Raw genomic sequence first — 24,827 nt, 5'->3', positions numbered from 1 at the left:
CATTCACAGACAAAAAACACATTCTGAAAAGGCAAGAGGGGCGGCCGCCACATCAGAATCCACAGCCAGCATTCATCTCCGTTACTTGGTGAAGAAATTCAGCTGGTTGCAAGTCTGCTCATGGGGGACTTGAAGATCACAAATGTTAACTGCCAGAGCATGATAAGGTGTGAACAATGAAGCCCAGGTAGAGAATTCACAGGAAGGCGGCTTGCATTTTCAGAAGCCATTATTCAAAAAGCTTTCTCATTGAAACAGAGATGAGGCTCTGTCCAGTTAGCACTGAACACTTACAGAAATAGGACATGCAAATTTAAGGAGATGCCCCCTGCCCTGCCCTCCCCCCCCAGAAAAAGCCATTGTGTCTGTTGGAAGAAGACTGCTCCCCTGCAATTGTTGTGTTAGTCACAGCTTCACAATTGTGGATGTGTCGGTTGGATCATGCCTCTTCTGAAGGATGTGGAGACATCTTTAGAATAGGAGCTCACACCTTGTTACCTGTATCAAGACAGAGAGAATCTCATAGAAGACCAGTCCTATAAGAGATACACACATAATTTTAAATCTGTCTTAAAAAATCAGTTTAGCCAATGGTCAGTTTAGCTAACTCGCTCTTTTCTGTATCTCTCTCTCTCCTACTGTCAAGGTTCTTTTGTAGAGAGCCAAAAACATTAAATGAGGCTTCAAACAATTTTCTGTTTGCTGCATACACATGCCATGTGCATCTCCTTAAAAAGCTACAGGCATTTCAAATTGTTTCCAGATCATAGTCCCAGTAGGTGATTCCTTGAGGGCTCCAAGGCCCACATGAAAGAAAAAAATCCTTTTGAATCAGCACTTCACTGGAAACGCAGTGGGATCTCTTAGCTGACTGCAAGAGCACAAAGCATTTTAAGCAAGATGGCATAATTCCACTAAGCGCTAGTAGACCTGTAATACTGAGAGTGCACAACTCATCACAGTGAGGTCTCCAACGTTAGGATTTTTTACATTCCCAATCCCTCTCCCATCCCATCCCCTTTGAGGTAGCTACCAAACAGAATTTCTGTCTGGCTATAAAAATGAAATGATGAAATCTAGTTCCTCTGAATGAATGCTGTCAGGATACGCCTAAACCACACCAGCTTTCTTGGCAGAAGAAAGATATTTCTGGGTTGTGTGAAATCCAAAAGCTTGCTACAAAAGGTCACAATTTAAACTACATGTCACCCGTACTATGTGGGACAGTTATCACTACGATTGTCGGCAGTCGTTATATAGCTCTGGTGCAGAACATACGTTTAATGTGCCAAAGGTGCTAGATGTAAACTTTGGGATATACATATAGGAAAAGGAAAATAGTTCTTCTAAAGTCAACACAAACTTGCTACTGTCAGTAAAGTACACATCCCCCAAATATGCCTCTGCATTGATAGAATTCTATCTTCCTAAACAATATTTAAAATATGAAACCTAGTAAGCAATACTCACTGGAAACAAATATTTTAGATCATCAGCCAGGAAAGATCATAAGTTATGAACATTGCTGGGTATGATTCTTAGCTAGGCTGAGAACAGTGTAAACCTGGGGTGGTATGTGTAATTTATATTTATAATTCACTCTGCCATGAAAAAAAGTGACTCAACTTTCTTTTTGGTCTAGATGGGCTAAAAAGACTCAGAAGTGACTTCCACTAAAATGTTCACATGAAATGGGCAATAAACATTGCAAGATTCAATCTGGGGCGGACACCAGGACCACAGGTTTATTCTTCCGAGCTTTCCGACTTGTGCTGGGGGCCCATCTTCAGGAAACTTCTCTGAAGTGGAATATGTGCTTTGGGCTATTCTGTGAGTTGTATTTATGTAGTGTATTCTTATTGGTTAATTGGTGTGTGGATGGCTGGCGATTGGTTGTTGATTCCTTGTGCTGCCAAGCCCTTGGTGCCTAAGTACCTGATAAGCTGGTGGTAAATCTGCCCATGGGCTTGGCAGCACAAGGAAACAACAACCAATCGCCAGCCATCAATACACCCATCAACCAATAGGAAGGCACATAAATACGCTGTAGCAGGATATTTGCCCCACCTCATCTATATTAACTACTCTGCTATTATCTTATTCTCTTCTGTCTATGCAGAGAAAATGGTGGACAATGTTTTTGATTGAACTATTAGAATTACAATGGATTCTGCTTGTTTGGAACAGAATAGCCATACACTTACTTAAACCTCTTGCTGGTCCAGATTTTTTTAATTTAACCTGCAAGAAAGAAAAGAAAGTTTGGTAAAGCCAAAGATCATTTTTATTTTCATGTTTAAAATGTGAACGTTGTGGTCAGTGAAAGAAGCATTATTAGCTTTTAGTCAATTTTTTAAACAAACTTAAAAATAATTAGTAATCCAAAGGCAAATCATGCAAGTAAAATTAGTAGTGCACCGTTCAGTGAACTCCATGAATAATAAGGAACTATGAAATGTCTAGTGGAAGAAATACGCCAATAGGTGAGCAAATATGTGTGCACAAACATATGAAAGTCAACCACATCTGTGACATCCTCAGTATCACAGATAATTGTCTTGGAAAGATCTTGAACTAACATTGTAAAATGCTTCTTTTCCATGCCATTTGGTCTCCATCCATATTAGGCTTTGTGGAGCTATTTTTTGTACCTAACATCTATTAAGGTTGATTAACCAAAATGTAAGAAGTTAAAATGGCAAGCCACCTAGCTGATCATTACAAACTAGATGCTAAAAGAGTCTTTTGTGGAGCCCTCTGCTGCAGCTGGCAAATATACATCCCCTAGGACCAGGGGCCAGGCCAACTCATACCCATGGCAATGTTGGGAACAAGGTGAAGCGTGCCATGCACGCTTAGATTCAGTATTCTGATTAATCATTGACATCTTTTAAATTTGAAGTGTGTTAAGTTTTTTTAAGCACATTCCAAAACTTGCCATATACTTGTTTAAAAAAGTCATGACAGCTTTGCTTTTACCTCGGTCCTTCCCATTCTGCATCTTGTCCTCCTCTTCCTCCTCCTCACCTCCTTCCTCTCCCCCTAAGACAGAAAAAAGCCAGCAGCAATGAGAAAAAGTGAGGGGCCAGCTGGGGAGCAGGGAGCAGTAATGGTAGAAGCTCTGCTACTCTTTCTATAGCAATAACACTTATATACCACTTTACAGTACTTTAAATGCCATCTCTAAGCTGTTTACAGAGTCAGCATATTTCCCCCAACAATCTGGGTCCTCATTTTACCAACCTAGGAAGGATGGAAGGCTGAGTCAAAATTGAGCCTGGTGAGATATGAACTGCCAAATAGCAGGCAGCTGGCAGTCAGCAGAAGTAGCCTGCAGTACTGCACTCTAACCACTGTAGCACCATGGCTCATAGGTGACTCAAGGTGTGATTCCTTCTTCAAGATGGCATGACCAACAAAGACAGAGAGGGAAGCTTTGGTCTGGATCTCAGACTCTATCTGGAGCCCAGAAGCAAAAACCTTCTACCAGATAGGGACAATCAAACATCCCTTTAACAGAAAACAGAACTGTGAAATTAAAAGAACTGAATGGTACATTCTACAAAGGATATATTACAATCCCTCTTAACCTTCCTGAGCAGAGGTTGCATCAAAATAAATTAAACAAGATTCTAAAGAGTGAGTGTGTTCATCCAGTATGGGGGAAAAAACCCTCATAACCCATATACCTTGGTTTCAAGTTATAATGTAAAATTATGTAGACACTTTCCTAAGTAAAGGACAGAAAGGAGCTGGGTGGTGAACTGGAGTACACATAGAATATGGTGGACATAAAGTTGGAAAGAGCAAGAAAGAAGAAATGTCTCACAAGAGAAGAGGAATAAGACTGTTATAAAAAAGGGAGGCTGTTTTTTCAGAGTAATAAGCGGAATGTACAAGTGCAATATTGGCTTAAATTGTGGAGTATATTCCAAAAATGAGGAGGGCAATTTTAGGCTTCAGCATTTTAAGAGGTTCCTTAAACCTATGTAAGTTTTAAAGAGCTGACTTTGTAACTTGAATTGTCTATAACTTTTAAAAATGGGGCTGTATTTCAGCTCCACCTATTCTTAGGGGCACTGCGGGCATCATAAAAAGAGATGCTGGAATTACCTTTTTTGCACCACTGCTGTATGTCCAGCATAGGACAATGGAGCTCACAATTATCTGGCTTTCGAAAGTGAGCATGGATGAGCATGTTATAGAGATGTAGATGACTTGCTTTCGAGGCCAATCAGCTATGTTTGCTTAGGAGCATGGAAAATGGTATTTAAAATGACCTATTAAAATAAAAAGATCTATGGCCGCCTTTATGCAAAATCCTTGCGGCAAGACTGTAACTAATCTGCTTTTTTATTTTGTAGTGATAGAAGGGCTGGATTTAAGTCATGTCTCTTTTTGGCTTCCCTGGCTGAGTCTAATGAAATCACGTTCTGATTCTTTTAACAGTCACTCAGGATGCTGTAGATCAGAAAAAAACAGATTATACAGATGTAAGGTTTGGAAACCAGGCTCAACAAAGTTAGAGAGAGTTGGGAAGCATGCTGTTGTATCAGTCATAAAATGCCCAGCTCAGCATTAGCTGTTGAGGAGTCCTAATTCCAACTGTTTCTCTTAATTTACAAAAATGAGAAGGGGTTAGATACTTTCCAGGAACTCCTTGTCTGCCTCTTATCAAAGTGGGTGCCTGCAGTTTGTTTCATCTATCATTTGCCTGAACTGCAAAGAACTCAGCACAACACAGAGAACTTGGATGCTGAACAAATCCCACTTTTTACGATTTCTATGCATCGTATAGAAATGAAGAGGAGGAGGAGGAGGAGGAGGGAATGGAGGACTGCCTCTGAGCTCCGCTTAATGCGGAGGGCTCTTTGACGGGCGGGATGCTGCCGACCCTCATTTCCAGCTCGAGGGTCGGGATTTCTGGCGCCGAGCATACTGGCCCCTGCCCGGTTCCAGGCTGGCCCGTCAGGTCGGTCGGGCAGCCGGGCAGGAGGAGGATAGTGCGCCGATTGGCGCGGCATGGTGGCTGGCGTTTTTGAGCCGGCATGGCGGCTGGTGTTTTTGAGCCGGAGCGGCGGAGCGGCAGAGCGCCAGTGGAGCGGCGACGCGGTAATGGCCTGAGCGGAGGGGGCGGAGGAGGCTGGAGGAGGTTGGAGGACGGCGGCGGTGGTCTGTTTGACTGAAAGCATTCAGAGAGATGGTGGCGACCCAGGAGAGCCGAGCGGCCTGAATTGCGATCCAGGGGACGCTGAGCTCCAAACTGGCTGGCGATTGTGAGTCTAGACCGGCGAGAGGGCCGCGGGAAGGAGAGCGAGGCCCGAGGGAGGCCCGAGAGACCCGAGGCGCCGGAGGGAAGAAGGGAAGGAGAGTGAGGCCTGAGGCGCCGGAGGAAGTGGAAAGTGGAAAGATCGGCAGAAGGGCTGCAGGGAGGCCGCAGGGAGGCCGATGCAGCCCCCCTGGGCCCAATAACAACGACTGTGGGTGGCCAAATGGACGGAGGACTATTTATAATAAAGGCAGGCCATGGAACGGAGGCGTTGGAACATCAGAGGCCCATGCAGAAGGTCTGACCCTGTACTTTGCTGTGCTCACTACTACCCACCCACCCCCCACTCATTTACCACCTACTTATTATGGACTACCCGCCCTACCGCCCATTACGAACTACCCCTTAGCTGCAGCCTTTTATTCACCAGCTGGCTATTTTATTTCCATCAGCCCATCATTTCCATCTAGATGTGGACTATCTCCATCTGCCTATCCCCTTGCCAGGACTATCCCCTTGCCAGGATTATCCCCTTAGTGGGAATTGCGGCTGCTAACGCATATTAACATCGACAGCTCCCACTTGATGAACTTGGCCCTGTCCAATATGTTATATACGAGGCTAGACCTGCTACAGCTACGAGAGTCCCCCCTCTCGCAGTTATGGCCTCCTGCCCTTTCAAGGGCCCACCTTGAGGACGGGTTTATTAACCCAGAGAGGTGGAGGAAGCGCACACTGAGGGGTTTTTTAATTAATTGTCTTTTAAAAATTGTAAGGGGTTCCAGGGATGGGGGGGGGGACCAGGTCAGGAGTGATGGTAGAGCCAGGCATCTAGGTGTGGTCGAAGGAGGAGGGAGCGGAGTGGGGGAGGAGAGGGAAGATAGCATTCCAGTGCAGGGCTCTTTGATACCAACGGTCGTGGGGAGGGGCAAGTGCGAGGACAGATCAAGAGCGCGTAGTCAGTTGGGAGACCGGGGTTTTTGGTCATACCCGGTCGTTTGTACCAACCCCTGCATACTAGGTGGTCAGGATCTACAGACCCAAGGCCTGAGACTGCTGTTATGCAATGCGAGGTCCGTTGTCAATAAGGCCCCCCTCATCCACGATCTAATTTTGAAGGGGGAGCCGGACCTCGCAGGAATAACTGAGACCTGGTTGGGCCACGAGGGAGGCCTACCCCTCGTGGAAATGTGCCCGCCAGGTTATCGAGCATTTCACCAGCCTCGGGCCCAGGGAAGGGGCGGTGGGGTAGCAGTGATTATCCGGGAAGACTTGGAGCCGAGAGAGTTCACTGTGCCGCAGACATCCGGGTGTGAGTCCCTTGTCGTGAGATGGGGCCCAGGGAGGCAGTTGGGCCTGCTGATAGTATACCTGGCTCCTTGCTATACATCAGCGGCCCTGCCTGAACTCCTCGAGCTGATCTCATCGGTGGCGGTTGAGACCCCCAAACTTTTAGTGATGGGGGATTTTAACCTGCCGTCGATGGGAGAAGCGTCTGAGGGGGTTCGGGAGTTCATGGCTTCCATGACAGCCATGGACCTGACCCAATTAATTCAGGGCCCTACTCATGAGGGAGGCCACACGCTGGACCTTGTCTTTGTCTCTGGCCAGTGGACGAGTGATCTGGGAATAGGGGATTCAACTATTATTCCCCTGACATGGTCAGATCACTCACTTCTCCGACTTGACTTCCCTGGTGCTACCCCCCGCTGCGGGGAGGCGGAACCGGAAGGTATTAGATGGTTCCGCCCCAAGCGCCTGATGGAACCAGAGAAGTTCCAGACGGAGCTTGGGCCACCTCCTGTAGACCTGACCCGCCCCCGGGTGGAGGACCTGGTAGACGCATGGAATAGTGCGGCTGCCGGGGCCCTAGACCGAGTGGCGCCTTTGCGGCCTCTCCTGCGGCGACGAACCACCCTGGCCCCTTGGTTCACCGAGGAGCTAAGGGTGATGAAACGCCACAAGAGACGCCTAGAGAGTCGTTGGAGATCCTCCCGTTCCGAATTTGACCGAGCACAGGCACGAGCCTATTTGAGGACGTACCTTGTGGCATTAAGAGCGGCCAAACGTCAATATTGTGCCGCTCTTATTGCGTCCGCAGATAACCGCCCTGCCGCCCTGTTTCTGGTGACACGCTCCCTCTTGTTTGAGAGGCTGCGGGAAGCCCCTTTACAGGGCAGAGCAGAGGAGTTTGGGAAATATCTACAGGACAAAGTCGCTCAAATCCGGATGGGATGGGCCCCTTTCAGTGGTCCAGTGGAGGCGCCCGAGGCGAGTCTTGAGGGACCATTCTGGGAGGAGTTTGACTCGGTTGCCATCGAGGATTTGGACAGGTTGCGTGGACGTCTGCGACCTACCACATGTTTATTGGACCCGTGTCCCTCCTGGCTTGTACTGGCATCCTGGGAGGTTACACGCGACTGGCTCCTGGGCCTAGTGAACGCTTCGTTGGGCGAGGGGTTTCTGCCGGCCGCCTTGAAAGAGGCGGTTGTGAGGCCCCTGCTCAAGAAGCCTTCCCTGGACCCAACGGAGCTAGTCAATTATCGTCCAGTCTCCAACCTTCCCTTTTTAGCGAAGGTTGTAGAGAGTGTGGTGGCACAACAGTTTCCACGTCACCTGGAGGAAAATGATTATCTAGACCCGCGCCAGTCCGGCTTCCGACCCGGGCACAGCACGGAGACGGCCTTGGTCGCGTTGGTTGATGATCTCTGGAGGGGCAGAGATAGGGGTTGTTCCTCTATCCTGGTCCTATTAGATCTCTCGGCGGCGTTCGATACCATCGACCATGGTATCCTGTTGCACCGGCTAGAGGGGCTGGGAGTCAGGGGCACCGTTTTACGGTGGTTTGGCTCCTACCTCTCTGGCCGGACGCAACGTGTGTTGGCAGGGGAGCAGAGATCGACCCTGAGCCCCCTCACATGTGGGGTGCCACAGGGGTTGGTGCTCTCGCCTCTCCTGTTCAACACATACATGAAACCGCTGGGCGAGATCATCCGTGGTTTTGGGGTGGGATATCATCTGTATGCTGATGATACCCAGCTATACATTTCCACCCCGAACCACCCCAACGAGGCCGTTGAAATGATGTCCCGGTGTTTGGAGGCCGTACGGGTCTGGATGGATGGCAACCGACTAAAACTCAACCCTTCCAAGACGGAGTGGCTGTGGCTTCCGGCCCCCCGGTTCAACCAGTTGCTTCCATCTCTGGCCATTGGGGGCGAGCAACTGGCCCCCGTGGAACGGGTGCGCAATTTGGGCGTCCTCCTGGATGCCCGGCTGTCCATGGATGACCATGTAACAGCCATGGCAAGGGGGGCGTTCCATCAGGTTCGCCTGATGCGCCAATTGCGCCCCTTATTGGACCGGGATGCCCTACGCACAGTCACCCATGCGCTGGTGACGTCTCGCCTGGACTACTGCAATGCTCTCTACATGGGGCTTCCCTTGAGATGCACTCGGAGACTGCAGTTGGTCCAGAATGCGGCCGCGCGGGTGATTATGGGGAGGACTAGATACTCCCCTGTAACACCTCTCCTGCGCGAGCTGCACTGGCTTACTGTAGTCTACCGAGTGCGTTTCAAGGTTTTGATTACGATCTTTAAAGCGCTTCATGGCACAGGACCTAGTTACATGCGGGATCGCATCCTGCCCCATACATCCCTACGACCAATCGGCTCACACAGAGAGGGACTTCTTCGGGTGCCGTCCACTAAACAGTGTCGGGGGGCGACACCCAGGAGCAGAGCCTTCTCTGTGATGGGCCCAGCCCTGTGGAATGACCTCCCCCGTGACATCAGGATTACTTCCGATCTCCGCTCCTTCCGTGTACAGCTGAAGACCCACCTCTTTCAATTATCTGGCCTGGCTCAATCGTAATTTTTTCTTATTCCTCCTGACAGTCCTTTTGAATTTTAAATTGTGTTATTATTAATGGGGTATTTTAATGGCTGATTTTTAACATTCCTAATGTGATGTAATTTGTTACCTCCTCCGTGCATGTATGTCTTTGTATATGTGTGTATTTGGATGTTTATGTGTTTGCACATATGTTTTATGTTTTATACTTTATTGTACGCCGCCCCGAGTCCTGTGTGGAGAGGGAGCGGCTAATAAATTCAAATTTATTATTATTATTATTATCTTTTCATTTCCAAAATAGAGAAAAACAGTCTGGCCAATTCAGTTCAGAGCCTCAGGATTCTATACTGTTGGAGCCAATGGCTGTAGTTCTGGAGTCCACAGAGGCTAAATGTACCTGAATTGGTTCTGCAAAAAAATTCAGCAATTTCCCAACTAAACAAAAAGACCTGAAGAATATCATGAAAATATTAGCATGTGATCTCCAAAGGCCATGTATTTGCAAGTGCGAGGAGCAGTTGTTGGCTTCTTGCAATCCTTGTTTTAGTTACTGTACGAAAGAGCACTGGAGTGCCCAAGGCTGCTTTCTATGAATAAATCAGAACACCCTATAAGCTGCTGTAATTGTATCACATTCTATTACCTATACCACAAGACCATGGATATATGACTAGCATGAAATATTAGAGGGCCTGAGTAGATTCTTGGGACCCTTCTGAGATTGATATCACAGAAACTATTTAGTCAAAAGCAAGCATCCAAGTGACAGCAAACCTAGTTTCTTCTTCAGGAACCTTCCCTAGTTGTATTCATCACATGTAAGTCACGTGGCCATTTTGGCTAGGAGAAGACTGGATGTCACCAGTACTAAATTATTTGGGGGCCTGCTATGATTACCCACTGGAATTCTATTATGGAATCTGAGCCTTTTGTACAGAGTTGACAGCACTCTCTATGTCTTTCCTGGCCTCCCTATGGAGTTTGCGTTCTGATCAGCTCTAGCATCTGGTTTCTCCAGTGCATTTTTGTGACCTTTTTATGACCTGTTTAGCCTGACTTATTCCCTTGCTTGGTCATGACTCAAAGAGAACTAGATCAAAATCCACATGCATATATACCCCAGATGATTTCTTGTATGACAAACTACAGAGCTATAGCTGCAGAAGGAACTGCCTAGTGGCCAGGTCATCCAAGGAACAAATTATTTCCCTCTTTAAGAAGTTACTCCAAAAAAAGTAAGATAAATATAATTATTTTGTTTTCAACCAGCTGGTAAATGAAAATATCTTGATTTTGTAAAGCTCCGGGAATTTGCCCTGTAACATGAGATTGTAAAGTATTTTCAAAAATTCAGATTCTTCCTAAGCTTAGTTAACTAAATCTAAGTGTGGCTTGATTTCAAAAACAAATTGAGCATTTCTGATTCTAGCCTTTTAAATATTCTAGTGGAAACCGATGATTAGCCTTTTTGTCTACCTAGAAAGTAGATTTATCCATGTGCCAGATTTGTGAGCCAAACCTGTTCGTTTGTTTGGGTAGTTAAAGAGGAACCAAGGAATAGGGCTCTAATCTTGTCTAAGTTGCAACTGTTAGGCCTATACCAGGGATGGGTTCCTACGGATTCGCCCGGGTTCGAAGAACCTCCAAATCGCACCCCTGGCTGGCCCTGCCCAGCCCTCCCCTCCCAGGAGTCTCCATGCGGCCCGTTTTGGATGCGAGGTAAGTGCAGGGCCCACGCAGAGGCTCGGGAAGGGGGAAAAAAACAGGCCTCCAGGAAGGCCTCCCGAGTCCAGGGGAGGCAGGTTTTGCCCTCCCAGAGGCTCGAGGAAAGCCTCCGGAGCCTTGGCTAAGGTGAAAAAGGACCCCCACCCCACCCCACCGTGATGCAGGAGGCCAGGCCACGCCCACCATGGCCACACCCACCCAGCAACCAAGTAGCTGAAATTTTTGAAGACCACCCCTGGCCTATATCAATGTTTTTCAAATGCTGTAAACATGCTGGCTACAGAATCCAGGGAGTTGAAGTCCACTTGCCTTGACGCTGCCAAGTTTGAAAAACACTGGTCTAGATTCTCACTTATTTAGCTGTAGATTATGAATGATTAGTCATTAAAAAAGAAAGGACAGCTGGAAAACTGCCTCTAAAATATATTACCCTGAGGCATCCAGTCTTTTTCTCCTTATGCTGGAGGATACATTTCAATTTGTCTATGAATTATGTCTAGGTCAGGGGTGTCCAAACTTGGTAACTTTAAGACTTGTGGACTTCAACTCCTAGAATTCCCCAGCCAGCAGAGCTGGCTGGGGAATTCTGGGAGTTGAAGTCCACAAGTCTTAAAGTTGCCAAGTTTGGACACCCCTGGTCTAGGTTGTCCTTTAAAGCTAACCTCTCTTGATATATGCATGTAGTTTTGGGGCCTCTGTTCTCCAAACTATGGCTGTCTTCCAGATTTGTTTGACTAACGCTCCAAGCAACCCAAGTGTGGAATGGGCCTTGGGCCTTTGGGAATTAGGCAACACATCTAGAGGGAAATCAAGAATCTAAATATTTAGCGAACTGTATATCATTACCTACAACTATCTAAATTTTTTCAGGAAAAATGTATTTCACATTCTCCATCAGCCCTTTTGGGGAATTACAATATTTTCACCTCTATCCTTGAAATTAGTTAATTCTTCTAGCTGGCCTTCCATTCTGCCCAAAAATTGTTCTATGTTTTGATAGCAAGTGTTGGATTATGGAATATTTATGCCTTGAACCAAAGCATAAAGTTTATTTTATTTATAAAATAAATGTGCTCAGATAAGCACGAAACAAAATGATTCTCATTAGCACGAAGATAAAATATAAATAAAATAAATACAACTTTTAATTTACTTCCTAAATTTTCCTACTTCATTATTTAGTTTATTAAGTTTATTTTCCATAAAGTATGAAATACTGCATCAAGTAAATAAAGGAAATAAATTACTTATTTAATCTACCATCCTAGACTAGTATTTCTCAATCTTAGCACCTTTTAGATGTGTGGATTTCAGATGTAGTTGAAATCCAACATCTTAAATGCTCTGAGATTGAGAAAAACTGCCCTAGAACAACGCATTTCTTTCAACTTATTTTGTTGAGGAAAATTGTATTAACATTTGGATTAATTCTCAGTTGAAAGCCTCACTACAGGAAACATCACCTGCACCCAAAATTCAGATTCCTTGAGTCTTTTGCTTAGATCAATATAGAAATTTCTTGCGTACCTGAATGAAGCTCCTTCACCAAATATGACATTGTATTGGTAATTGAATCAGCTGCTACCAGCAAATCGTTACGGAGGTTCCGCCGAGTTCCTGAGAAAGGGTGATGAAGTAATAGGCAAACTCATTGTTCTAAGAAAGTTAGCGGCTGTAACACTACTATAACACTTTTATATTGTGGACTTCAATAACTAAAGTCAAAGTTATTCTTATTCCCCAATCCAAAGATAAGTTCTGTCTTTGCTAGGATGGCCTGTGTTTCAGAAAATATTGGTGAGAATCTGCACCTATCGTAGATGTAAAGACTGATCCTAAGGGTGTTTCCCCACTTATGCTTTCATTGACTATGTAGATCAGTCAATGGATGACTTGACTCCTGGCTCATCATCTCAAAGTGACCAAGCTGAGCAAGAGATGAAGTATGGTTGATGTGGCAATTCCTTGGAAGGTGGTGATCATGGCAGCAGCAACAATAGCCTCTGTGCCTTTCATAAGCGAACGTTTGGCTTTCCTTGGGACAAGAGACAGCTGTGACTTGAGACGGAGGTGGTAGCTACTGTAGTAATGGGAAGAGGGACAGTATTAGAAAAAAAATGTGGTAGCAAGAGAACATCAGCCACAGCTGTTTCCGTTGCCTGCTGCAGAAGAGTTCCTGCCAACTCTTCCAATTGCAGTTGCTGGAGAAGTCACGCAAAGAAGGAATGAGGTTGTCAGCATCAGAAATGACTGCCATAGCAGCAGTCCCAGTGGGGACTTTGTGTAGACCTCAGGCAATGTCAACACTTGCTGTTTTTAACAGGCTATGGGGATGATCTCCCAGAACTACTTGGGCAATCAGGTGCAGGCAGTGCAGTGGATCTGAGCATGTTCCATCTCCCACCGCCTGACATGCTTAAGAGAAAATTAACAAGCAGTTTGCATGAATCACACAAAATTGGCTAGATAATAACCCTGCATATGTGAAACACAGAGAAATCAGTGGAATAATAGCAGAGCACTTATAGGACACAGTGGATGCTTTGGGTGTTCTTCTGCAGAAGTGTATTTTAAAATACTTTCTAAAAATAAATTGTGCACTTTAGAGCTTTTATCTTCTCCCCTCCCTACTTCTCCCCCATACATTTATGTATACATGCACAAAAGGGTATGTGTATTATGGCTCACCTTGTGCAAATGCCTCCTGGACGTCTCCACCAACACCAGTAAGTGAATCTTGGGGTACATGAGTTGGGGTAGAACCAGCAGATGTGGACCTGACTGGCATTGGCATAGAGCGGCCAGCCCCATGGGTGGGGGAAGTATGTGGAGAACCAGCTGCCTGAGCCTAAAATAAATGGGAAGCCCAGTTATTACATTTCCTTGTTGAATAGCTCTTCCAAAATAAAACTCCAGCAGCATATGTGGCAAAGATGAGTGACAAATCCTCAGACAAACATTCTCTGTCTCCTACAGCATGCAAACTACTACTGGTACATGCAGTTTATAAACCACTAGCCGGATACCCGTGCTTCGCGATGAAACTATATGATTGGGCCGTGCAGGATAAATTCGGTTCACAATCAATTGGCTCAGTGGTGGTCGGTGATTGAAACACATAAGGGAATATCGCCCCCACTGCCTTGAGTCCGAAAGTAGTTCCGTAAGTGGAAGGCATAGATATTTTGGTGAGGTACCGATGTTTAATACTGTAAGGAGCCCCAGACCGCTCCTGAGTGAAGGAGTGGAATGTCTGCCAGTTTGAACTGAGGTAACGGAATGTGAGGCAACTGGCAGTTGGAACAGAGTTCTTTTCAGGTGGTGAGGGGGAGTAGAACACTTTAGCATCAGAGCGTGTTTATTACTGTATAAGAAATACTAATGATCTGATGGTCATTTCGAAAAATCCTTTCTTAGCGAGCACCTAGAAGCCAAGAGGAACATACATGCCAAATTTCAAGTTTGTAGGCTTTACGGCTCTGGAGATTTCATGATGAGTGAGTGGTATTTGCCTTTTATATATATATAGATTAAGGCATTCTTTCTAACCTGGTGTCATATCAACTCGAGATAACATGGTCCATCTGGAAGCATAGATTGGACAAGACTGCATTAAGACCATCCAGAATTTCTTGGGCAACTGTCTCATGTCTAGTTGGGCAATCTGATCTACTTCAGCTTTCCTGAAGCCTTCCAGATATGGGAAATGGTAGCTCCCAGGCTTCTCATAATTGGCCATGCTGGCTGATAAATTCTGGGATATGAAGTCCACGAAGTTACGGAAGGTTTATTTAATCTAGCAGCCACAGCTCACCAAGGTACCAGGAAAAAAGAAAAGAAATAATTCTACTACCTAAAAGCCATTTCACTCTGAACAGGAAGTGAAACCTGGATCCTTTTACCTGCAAGTAAATATGCTATCACTAAGGAAAGGATCCTTCCTAATTATAAATAAACCTCATGCTGTGGTAGAGGATTGGTCAATGTGTACTTATTCTCTGTTCTAAGGCAGGGATCATCCAGCATACTAAAGCCACATTAGCTAAACACAATTGCAATCACATTAAACACTATGCCACATTAGTATGGCTTAATGGGTGGCCTGGTTCCCACTATATGCAAAGACAACAGCTGTGTTTCTACAATAAGCTAAACTGCAAACCACTCAATCCCATTTAGCCAAAGCTTGCAAGTTGTGCGAACCCAGCTGGTAAGAGATGCTTATCTGAAATTCCAGAAGCAGCAGTATTATACCACACCTGGCCTAGCCAATACTAAGATTGTAATGCCCAGAATCGTGGATCTCATCAATCTCTGCCTCACTACTTACATTTAGTTTGATGGACAAATATACCAGCACATCAGAGGAACACCCATGGGATCACCACTCTCAGGACTCAGAGACTGTAATGCAGGATTTAGAAACTACAGTACTCGACATGCAGTATTCAACTAAAAGTATGGATGTAGATATCACTTTCATCATAACACAAGGAGAGCAATTAGAGAGAAGACACGCGAAAAAACCAACAGCTTCAGTGGAATAAAATTCACAAAAGAAGAAAACATTATCCTTCCTCAATATCCTCATCAACAGAGAATACAATGGCAATTAGAAATGCAAGGATTGAAAACAATCCACATTAACTAAGGGCTCCATTACCAAAGTAACAACGTAGCCTCCCATAAGGAGCTACATAAGTACATTATTCAGATGAGTATAAATGCACTACAACAGGGGTGTCAAACTCGCAGCCCGGAGTCTGGATGCATCTCGTGCTGGCCCTGCCCCGCCCCGCCCGGTTTAGCAAAGGAAAAAAAAGTCCCGATACACCATGTGATGTCACTGTGATGACGCGAGTTTGACACCCTTGCACTACAACAACCCAGAACACTAGAAAAAGTAAACAGACTGCCAATACCACATCTTCCAAAAAACTGAAGATCTACACTCTTTTATCAAAAAGTGCTTGACTACTCAACCCACTACAACTAACACAAACTATGAAAAGTATAATACTGCCATACGTCAAAAACATCTCAAAACAACCAACAGGCAATTATGTATAATGACATGACATCACCATAGCAAATAAACCAACCACAACCCTCTGAAACACTCAGAAGATCTAGTAGCCCAAGAAGGAAAACAAGAGTCACTTACAACATACAGTAATGCAACAGCTACTTTGTAGGATAGACATGGAGAAAACTAGCAGAGTGCATCCAACTAGAAGTCAGAAGTCACAATGAAAACTTCTTAATATCACAACACATGGTCAGATTCAATCATAGATGTAACTGGAAATTTGTGAACATCCTAGACCAAGCTAAGTCCAAAATGCAAGGGAATTTCTGAAAATTTGGCATTCAGACAAATCAGTCATCAATAGACACAAAGAGACAAAGCACATTTACAGATCTTTCAAAAGAGATAATAAAAAAGCTAAAAAGGAAAAGGAAAGATCAGAACACATCCTTTCCAACAACAAACAGTGAGATAAGCAGGGATTAATAACAGACAAACGAGCAATCAGAAAACAATATCCTAACTAAGGAACTACCAAGGAGAAAACCACATCCCCAACAACACTGGCAGGACAAGCTATGGCATACAATCCACTAACACCGATTATGCATCTGCAAGTAAACAACCAAGTTCAGAGACATCACATTGAGTAAGAATGACAGAAAGCTGACAATAAATATTACAATCAATTTACTCAGATAACTAGCATTACAGAGTATGACTTCTACCTGGACTAGTGAATAAAAATGGAAAACCGGAAACTAGCACTGCTAGAATTAACATTTATATATTCCAAAAGCACCCAGAAATAAGCTTTTTATGTGTCACTATACCTATCTTTAATTTTTAAATCCAGAATGCTTTAACTGTTTTATTGCAATATTTTGTACTTAATGTATCAAATATTGTTCATTTGTTATAAGGTAACATATTGTATATCCAATAAATTACTACAGTTGTATAAACTGAATTCTACTTTGACATATTATCTAAATATCATGTGAAGAAGAATGAATTTGAGTTCCTCAGCTGAAGTTTGTACTTTGTCCCAAAGGCGTAAACATTCAGCATACACACAACTGGCATTAAATGATGCATAAACAGAGCTGGGAATGTGTTCTCAAGAGGGCTGTATGTGTTGTATTCAGTGTCCACATATGAATGGATTCTGGAGAATTAGCTCTTCAGTTATGGTGGTATAATAGTGAAACACCACAGGGGAGAAAGTTTGGAGATTAATTGAATCATTGCCCTGGCTGGGAGATGTAAGAGACTGTTGAGACCTGATTTGCATTACAGAGTCTATGTTGCTGTATGAATATGTACTATTTTGGTCAGGAATGATTTGAATAACATAGCACTGATGCCATGATTGGACAGAAACCACAGTTGTACTCACCATCAAAATTAAATTGGTGATATTCGTACTTTGTTATGAATCACTTCTTGTGAATGAGAATGAAAATATTTCTGATTTTCCAGATGGGGAAAAAAAAATCAAGCTATGCAATGAATACCTGCTGGTAGCTGACCAAAGGGATATGAAGGAATATAGAACCAAATAATTCAACTCTTGGGAGGCTGCCATCTCCAAATCTCAACTAGAAGCAAGCACTGACCTTTCCTGCTGCTTTGTCCAGGTAGATAATAATTTAAGGCAGGGGTGTCAAACCTGCAGTGTCACATTCTCATCACGTGACGTATCACGACTTTTCCCCCTTCGCTGAAACGAGGGTGGGCATGGCTAACACGTGACGCATCTGGCCCGCGAGTTTAACACCCTTAATTTAAGCCCCTTTTTATACCAAACTCAGCTTTTGCTAAACTTGAACTGAAAGTTAATCACATTTCTTTTGCTCATAAAGTTTTTTTTTACCTGTTACTTCCTTTCCAACTGTCTGTTATTTTATTAACTCATGTGTAAAGTAAGCTTTGCAAGTCTTGTCTTTGATGTGCACACAAATGGTGAGGCACACTCATAGCTGTTTCGGACTGAGCATTTGTGAGTAATACTGTAATTACCTATTAACACGCATAACATCTGCACATCTTCCCATATTCAGTTTGTTTCGTTTCATCTGGTTTTTATTCCTCTGGGTTTTTTTTGTTTTTTTTACCAGAAGCAGCTCCAACCTTTGAATCACATTTGCTACTATGGAAACCTTCCTGTCACAGAGTCTGGAAAGGGATCTGATGCCCTTGGAGGTGAAACGAAGTCAGTTTTTACACAGCTAAATTTGAGGAGTGCCGTGGTGGGATTCAAATAATTTAACCACCAGTTCTCTTGCCCTAATGACCAGCGGTTAGGCGCGTCTCGGTGGTCATGTGATTGGGTGGTCGTGGCCAACTCAACATCACTCACGTTGATGGGAGCTTCGCCTTAGCGGTTAAAATGCAATAAGCGATAACCAGAGAGGCAATTTCTGTAAGCAGGGCAATAAAGATTAGGCTAGAAGCAACACCAGAATGTTTCCTTCCTGCCTTCCTTACAGGATTAGCCTTGTAAAGTGGGAAAAAACAAAATGAGATTTCTTCAAACAACTGGTTCTCTGAACTGCTTAGAAAGTTAACAACCGGTTCTCCCGAACAGGTGTGAACTGGCTGAATCTCACCACTGCTCTTGATGCAGGTCTTCACTAGAATAAACTCAGGTAGGTTTTGCACAAAATCTCCCACTGACACTGCAGTTGCTGGACTTCTTTGCAACTATTTCTCTCAGAGTAAAGGCAAAGGGCAGTCACAGAATGGGGGATGTTGCTGCTTTTCTAAAGTTTAAGCTGACCTTCAAACAAACTAGATACAACCATCAGCTAATAATACAACACATAATAACTGGATTCCATCCTTTCATGGGCTTTTTGTGTACAAATATTGTAAAGATTTTGACCAGAAGATAAAAACAAAAATGAATAAAGGAAAAAAGAGGAAGGAAGAAAAGAACCAAGAGGCAAAAAGAAACAACAAGAAGAAATAGAAAGAAGCTTCCAATTTCTTCTGCAGCAAATCGTAGAAATACGATGGCATAATTATCATTTATTGTTACAAGAAAGCTCTCTTTTCTGTTATCTAATATTTTATAATCATCAAAACCATAAATAAAAAGGTATTTGTTTCTGTTTGATGCAAAATTCTATAAGGGTTTTTTAGTCAGCAATAATACAGCCAGTGGGTCTGGTGGCTAAGTCACTAAATTAGAAACTAGGAAACTAGAAATTCTAGTCCAGTCTTAGGCACAAAAGCCAGCTAGGTGGCTTTGGGTCAGTCAGTCTCTCGCTCTCTCTCAGCCTAACTTAGTATCTCACAGGGTTATTGTTGTGTGAAAATAGGAGGCAGAACAACTTAAGGCATGTTTTCCACCTTGAGTTTTTATAAAAATAATAAAAGTGGCATTTTAAAAAAAGCTTTAAAATGTAGATGTTGTCTTTCTCTAATCAAAGAAGTCTCAATTTAGTCCTCTCTGCAGATTCCATCATCTTTACCAACCTTTCCTTCACTGAGGATAGTGCTGAAGCTTTCCGCTTTGAGCATATAATAATCTTGCTACAGTTATCATTTACAGCAGGGGTGTCCAAACTTGGCAACTTTAAGACTTGTGGACTTCAACTCCCAGAATTCCCCAGCCAGCTGGCTGGGGAATTCTGGGAGTTGAAGTCCACAAGTCTTAAAGTTGCCAAGTTTGGACACCCCTGATTTACAGAAACAAAGTTCCATGACTTTTCCCCCCAGCTATTTATACGTATACATATAATATGCAATACAGGTAATCCTCGACTGTTAGTCTGCTATTCTGAGCCCAAATTTTCTGTTGCTAAGCAAGACGTTTGTTAAGTGAATTTTACCCCATTTTGCGAACTTTCTTGCCACGCTTGTTAAGGGAATCACTGCAGTTGTTAAGTTAGCACAGTGTTTCTCAACCTTGGTGACTTTACGTCCTGTGGACCTCAACTCCCAGAATTCCCCAGCTACCTGGCTGGGGGATTCTGGGAGTTGAAGTCCACAGGACTTAAAAGTCGCCAAGGTTGAGAAACACTGAGTTAGTAACACAGTTGGTAAGTGACGCTGACCTTCCCATTGACTTTGCTTATCAGAAGGTGGCAAAAGGTGATCACATGACCCTGGGACACTGCAACCGTCATAAATACATACCAGTTGCCAAGCATCTGAATTTTGACCACATGACTGTGGGGATGTTGCCACAGTCGTAAGTGTGAAAAACAGTCATAAGTCACTTTTTTTCAGTGCCATTATAATGTTGGACCATCATTAAATAAATTGTTGTAAGTTGAGAACTACCTGTATGTACATTATTATATTTCTCTTCAGATCTTAGACAGCTTTTGCCTTTTACCTTCGTGGGCTCTTCGTGTCAAAGCCAACAGGATGGACTTGGGAGCAGGAAATGAGCACTTTTCCACATTTAACATTCTCAGGCTTGGAAAGATTTTAGCACCCTTTTACACCAAGGGTAATTCTAGGGGGGAAATCAAAGAACGGCAGGGATTTTATGGCCAGTTTGTTCAGGTTCTCATTGGCTGCTTCACGTTCTATGTTAGGTGACAAAGGATATGCATCTTGTTAAAAGGACTAAGCTGTTATCCTTCCTGAACAATTTTTAGCCTATGTACAGCTTGATGTTCGTGAGCAGAAGTGAAACTTTCCTTTTCTACTCTAGGCCTTTCCTGATAGCAACACAGGACATAGTGTGGTTATAGAAAGCCTACACACCCCTGTTAAAAGGCCAGGTTTTGAGATGTAAAAAAATCAGACCAAGATGAATCACTCCCCCCCCCAAAATGCACCTTTAATATAACATGTAAGCTGTACAATTCAATTGAAAAGCAAACTAAAAATTTTAGGAGGGAAAAATACCCCCCCCAAAAAAACCAACCCTAGAATAATGTGGCTGCATAAGTGTTCACACCCTCTTATAATAGGGATTTGGCTGTGTTCAGAATTAATCAATCACATTCAAACTGAGGTACATAGTGGTTGGTGCACACCATCAACTAAAGTGACCCTGATAAAGTTCAGCTGGTCTGGTAAGTTTGTTCTGATTCAGTTGTTTCTGACAACAAAAGACATGGTCTGCAAAGAGCTTAAAAAGCACCAAAGAGATCTCTTTGTTGGAAGGTATCAGTCAGGAGAAGGGTACAAAAATATTTCCAATGCATTGGATATACCATGGAACACAGTGAAGACAGTCTTTCACAAGTAGAGAAAGCACAGCACAAGGATGACATTGCCAAGAACTGGATGTCCCTCCAAAATTGATGAAAAAACAAGAAGAAAACTGGTTCAAGAGGCTGCCAAGAGGTCTACAGCAACATTAAAGGAGCTACAGGAATTTCTGACAACTGCTGATTGTGTATGTACTACATGTGCCAACAATCTCCTGTATTCTTCATATGTCTGGGCTGTGGCGTAGGGTGGCAAGACTTTTCTTACAAAGAAAAGCATCTAAGCCTGGACACATGTTGCAGAAGCCGACATCAAATCTGTCAAAAGCATGTGGGAACATGCATTATGGTCTGATAAGACTAAGGTTGAGCCATAATTCCATAAAGTATGTTTGACACAGAAACCACGCTGCACATCACCAAAAGTATACCATACCCACAGTGAAACATGGTGTTAGTAGCATTTTGTTTTGGGATGGCTTTTCTTTAGCTGGAACTGAAATTTTAATAACGGTGGAGGAAATTATAAACAGTTTCAAATAACAGCCAATTCTGGCAAAAAAAAAGCAACTTCAGGCCTTTGGTAAAATGCTGAAGTTGAAGAGGAATTTCACCTTTCAATATGACAACAACCCAAAGTATGCCTATAAAAGAATGGTTTCACCAGAAGATGATCAATGTTTTGGAATGGCCCAGCCAGAGCTTGGACCTGAATCCAATTGAAAATCTGTGGGGTGACTTGGAGAGGGTTGTGTACAAGACATGCTCTCACAATCTGATAGATTTGGAACACTTTTGCAAGGAAGAGTGGGCAAAGATTCCGAGGCAAGATGTGCCATGCTGGTAGGCCCCTACCCCAAAAGATTGAACGCTGTCATAAATTTAAGAGATGTTTCAGCCAAGTGTTAATTTTAGGATGTGCATCTTTATGAAACTACTTCGTTCTAAGTTTTTTATTCTTCTTTTTTCTCCTAAGAGATTTCAGTTTGTTTTTAATTGAATTGTACAGCTTATGTGTTTTATTAAAAGTGGGGGGAAATGAAGTGATTTATCTTGGTCTGATTTTTTCACATCTCAAAAAACTGACATTTTTAAAAGGGTGTGTAGATTTTTTTTATCAACTGTATCTTAATGGGTTTGAAATTTTCTTTGTTCTGCTCTTGCTCCACTCATATTGGTTGTGATTTTGTTCTTGGACAATAATATCAAAAGTTTCAAACCAGGTGGAAAGATTTCTATTCCATTTTACAGCTCTTTCCCGTGCAAACTATGGCTACAACAGACAGGAACCTGCTGTCTTGCAGATGACTGATGTGTACATGGGAAGAGTCAAGTCCCTGCATGTTCTCACCTTCAAAAGAAGGACAGTTTAGCTGTCATGCCCCAATCAAGTCCTCCAGTAATTTCTCATAGTCTTCAGATGCTTGATAAAGGGCTTTGTTGTTCCTGTATGTTGGTGATGCTGTCTTGGAGCCAAAGAAAAGCAGAAGCAAAACTATAGATAAAATTAAGTGTTTTAAGGATTACTCCCAGACAGGTTTCTGTAGCCAATTAGGGATTGTTGGAGCAGTTTTCTGTACATATGGAAATCACCAGATTAGAGAAAGCCAGAATAGATGAATCTGAATTCCAAGATGGATTTGGATACAACCTGATCACAACAGGTCCACTAAGGGATTGTCTATGGCTTCCCCAATATATATAGAATATATATTGCAAAACTAAATTTATTGACTAAAGAAAATCAATTTATTATATGCATTAAAACTTTATTCTATATTCTAAGATGCAAAAAAGTCTGCAAATTAGGTAAAATTGGTTCACTTGCACGGAAAAAACCCAAAACAAAATTCCAGGGACAGAAAACATGAGTAATGCTAGAATGAATGTGGGGAACCTCACATCTGTTTTGTCTTCGGGAGGTTTTATGAATGGCCACAAGTCTCATGCTACACACTGCACGCTCACCCTCTTGGCCTTCCACAGGGCCTGGGGTCTTGATGGGAGCATGTTGCTAATGATAGGTTCCAGTAGTTAATGGATTGAGGGAAAATTCTGCCCTGTTTGTGCCTTGTTCCCTTCCTTGTCAACTTTGTGGTGAGCTGGGTGACGCAGTAGTTAGAATGCAGTATTGCAGGTTAATTCTCCCCATGGCCAGGAGCTTAATCTTGACCGGCTCAAGGTTGACTCAGCCTTCTATCCTTCCAAGTCCAATAAAACGAGGACCCAGATTGTTGGGAGCAATATGCTGGCTCTGTAAACCGCTTAGAGAGGGCTGTAAAACACTATGAAGCAGTATACGTCTTATTGCTACTGGTATTTATTAATGTGAATATTTATGATCATAATATTTCATAATATTTAAAAAACCTTGTTTTTACTCTGTTTGTAAGCTGCCAGGGGTGTCCAAACTTGGGAACTTTAAGACTTGTGGACTTCAACTCCCAGAATTCCCCAGCCAGCATGGGGAATGGCTGGCTGGGGAATTCTGGGAGTTGAAGTCCACAAGTCTTAAAGTTCCCAAGTTTGGACACCCCTGCTCTAGGCAGACAGGCAGCATATAAATTTAATTAATAAATACCAGCCTATTTATCAAAGTATCTATAATCTGCTCTCAAAATTTCAAATGTAGCTCCCCCAGTTTTGAAAAAAAAAATAAAGCTATATTATATGTAAGGCTATATAAGAAATATATAAGAATAAGCAAAAACTGTGACTTTGTGTTGTGTGACTTTGAGTTAAGGGAAAGTATCACGTTTTTGTCCTCAGAAGCCAGGTGAAATAACTAATGCACGCAATTTACAAGCCCCATACTGAGATCAGATTTAAACTTTAGACTTCATATATGTCATCTCTGGGCTGATTTCTTTTTTACAAATATTCTAATGATATATGCTGAAAAATGCAAAAGCGTTCCTATTTTTTTTATAGTTTTGAGCTCTGTTTAATCATAGTCATTCATTTAAAATATGTTCCGAATCAAAAAGAAATTAGGCTGGTCTTCCTTTGCGCCTATCAAATTTGCTACAGGTAATTGACAGACTAGGAGGCAGAGGATATGGCAGGCCCAAGAATGTCACCCTCTCAAATCAAAAAGCAAAGAGTAGGAGATTGGTATGCATTCTTCATAAATCAGAAGCATGTTGCAGAACAATCTCTTTTGTGATATTTGCTGAACAGCTGGATCTGCTTAGTTCTGATGAACCACCACTGGATTAATGGTGGCACCATAAAAATACAGGGATATCTTTGGAGGCAGACACAGAGTTTTCCTGATGCATAGGTGAACCTCTTGAATTGGCACTACCTAATGTTTTTGCTTTATTTGTTCATGATAAAACAGTATGGCTGTATTTGATTTTTAGGAAGAGCAATAAGCTATCTAGAAGTCCATTTTTCAGAAGGATGTGATTTACACTGTAAATTTGAAAATGAAACACTACCAGCAATTGTTTTGCCAAAAATTTCTATAAGTTCCAACCCCATCTGGAGAAAAAATTAAGAAGAAAATGTTTGGAGCTTTTGTCCAAAATGGAGTAACACGATGGTTAGAAATTGGAAATCAGTAATGGAGTTGTCTCAATCCTTGTCAGAAAGAATTATTTTCCAGCCACAAAACTTTTTAACCCCCTGTAGGAAAAGCAATCAGGCAATTTAAAAGCAATTTTAAGTCATAGTAAGCTATTCACTTAAGAAAATCATGACTTTGGATGCTGGGATTGTTCTTGGTTTTAAAAAGAGCCCCAAGGTCACAATACAAAAGCAAAGA

At 43.0% G+C, this 24,827-nt stretch overlaps 1 protein-coding gene across 4 annotated transcripts in view; it reads right to left on the bottom strand.

Moving 5' to 3' along the window:
• Nucleotides 1–351: 351 nt before the first annotated feature.
• DTNB (dystrobrevin beta) overlaps nt 352–24,827 on the bottom strand; it is a 130,761-nt gene continuing 106,285 nt past the window's right edge. For all 4 annotated transcript variants that reach the window (XM_081942365.1, XM_081942366.1, XM_081942364.1 and 1 more), the window contains 5 exons: nt 13,541–13,700; nt 12,380–12,469; nt 2,980–3,042; nt 2,205–2,241; nt 352–498 (listed from right to left, as the gene is read on the bottom strand). In XM_081942365.1, the coding sequence (XP_081798491.1) occupies nt 2,237–2,241; nt 2,980–3,042; nt 12,380–12,469; nt 13,541–13,700 (318 nt within the window). In that variant the 3' untranslated portion in view covers nt 352–498; nt 2,205–2,236. The remainder of the gene's footprint in view (nt 499–2,204; nt 2,242–2,979; nt 3,043–12,379; nt 12,470–13,540; nt 13,701–24,827) is intronic.

The sequence above is a fragment of the Natrix helvetica genome (genome assembly GCF_964273705.1).
Source record: "Natrix helvetica genome assembly, chromosome: 2".
Classification (NCBI taxonomy): domain Eukaryota; kingdom Metazoa; phylum Chordata; class Lepidosauria; order Squamata; family Natricidae; genus Natrix; species Natrix helvetica.
Note: the sequence above shows the minus strand (reverse complement) of the source record. Positions and strands in the feature narration are given on the sequence as shown.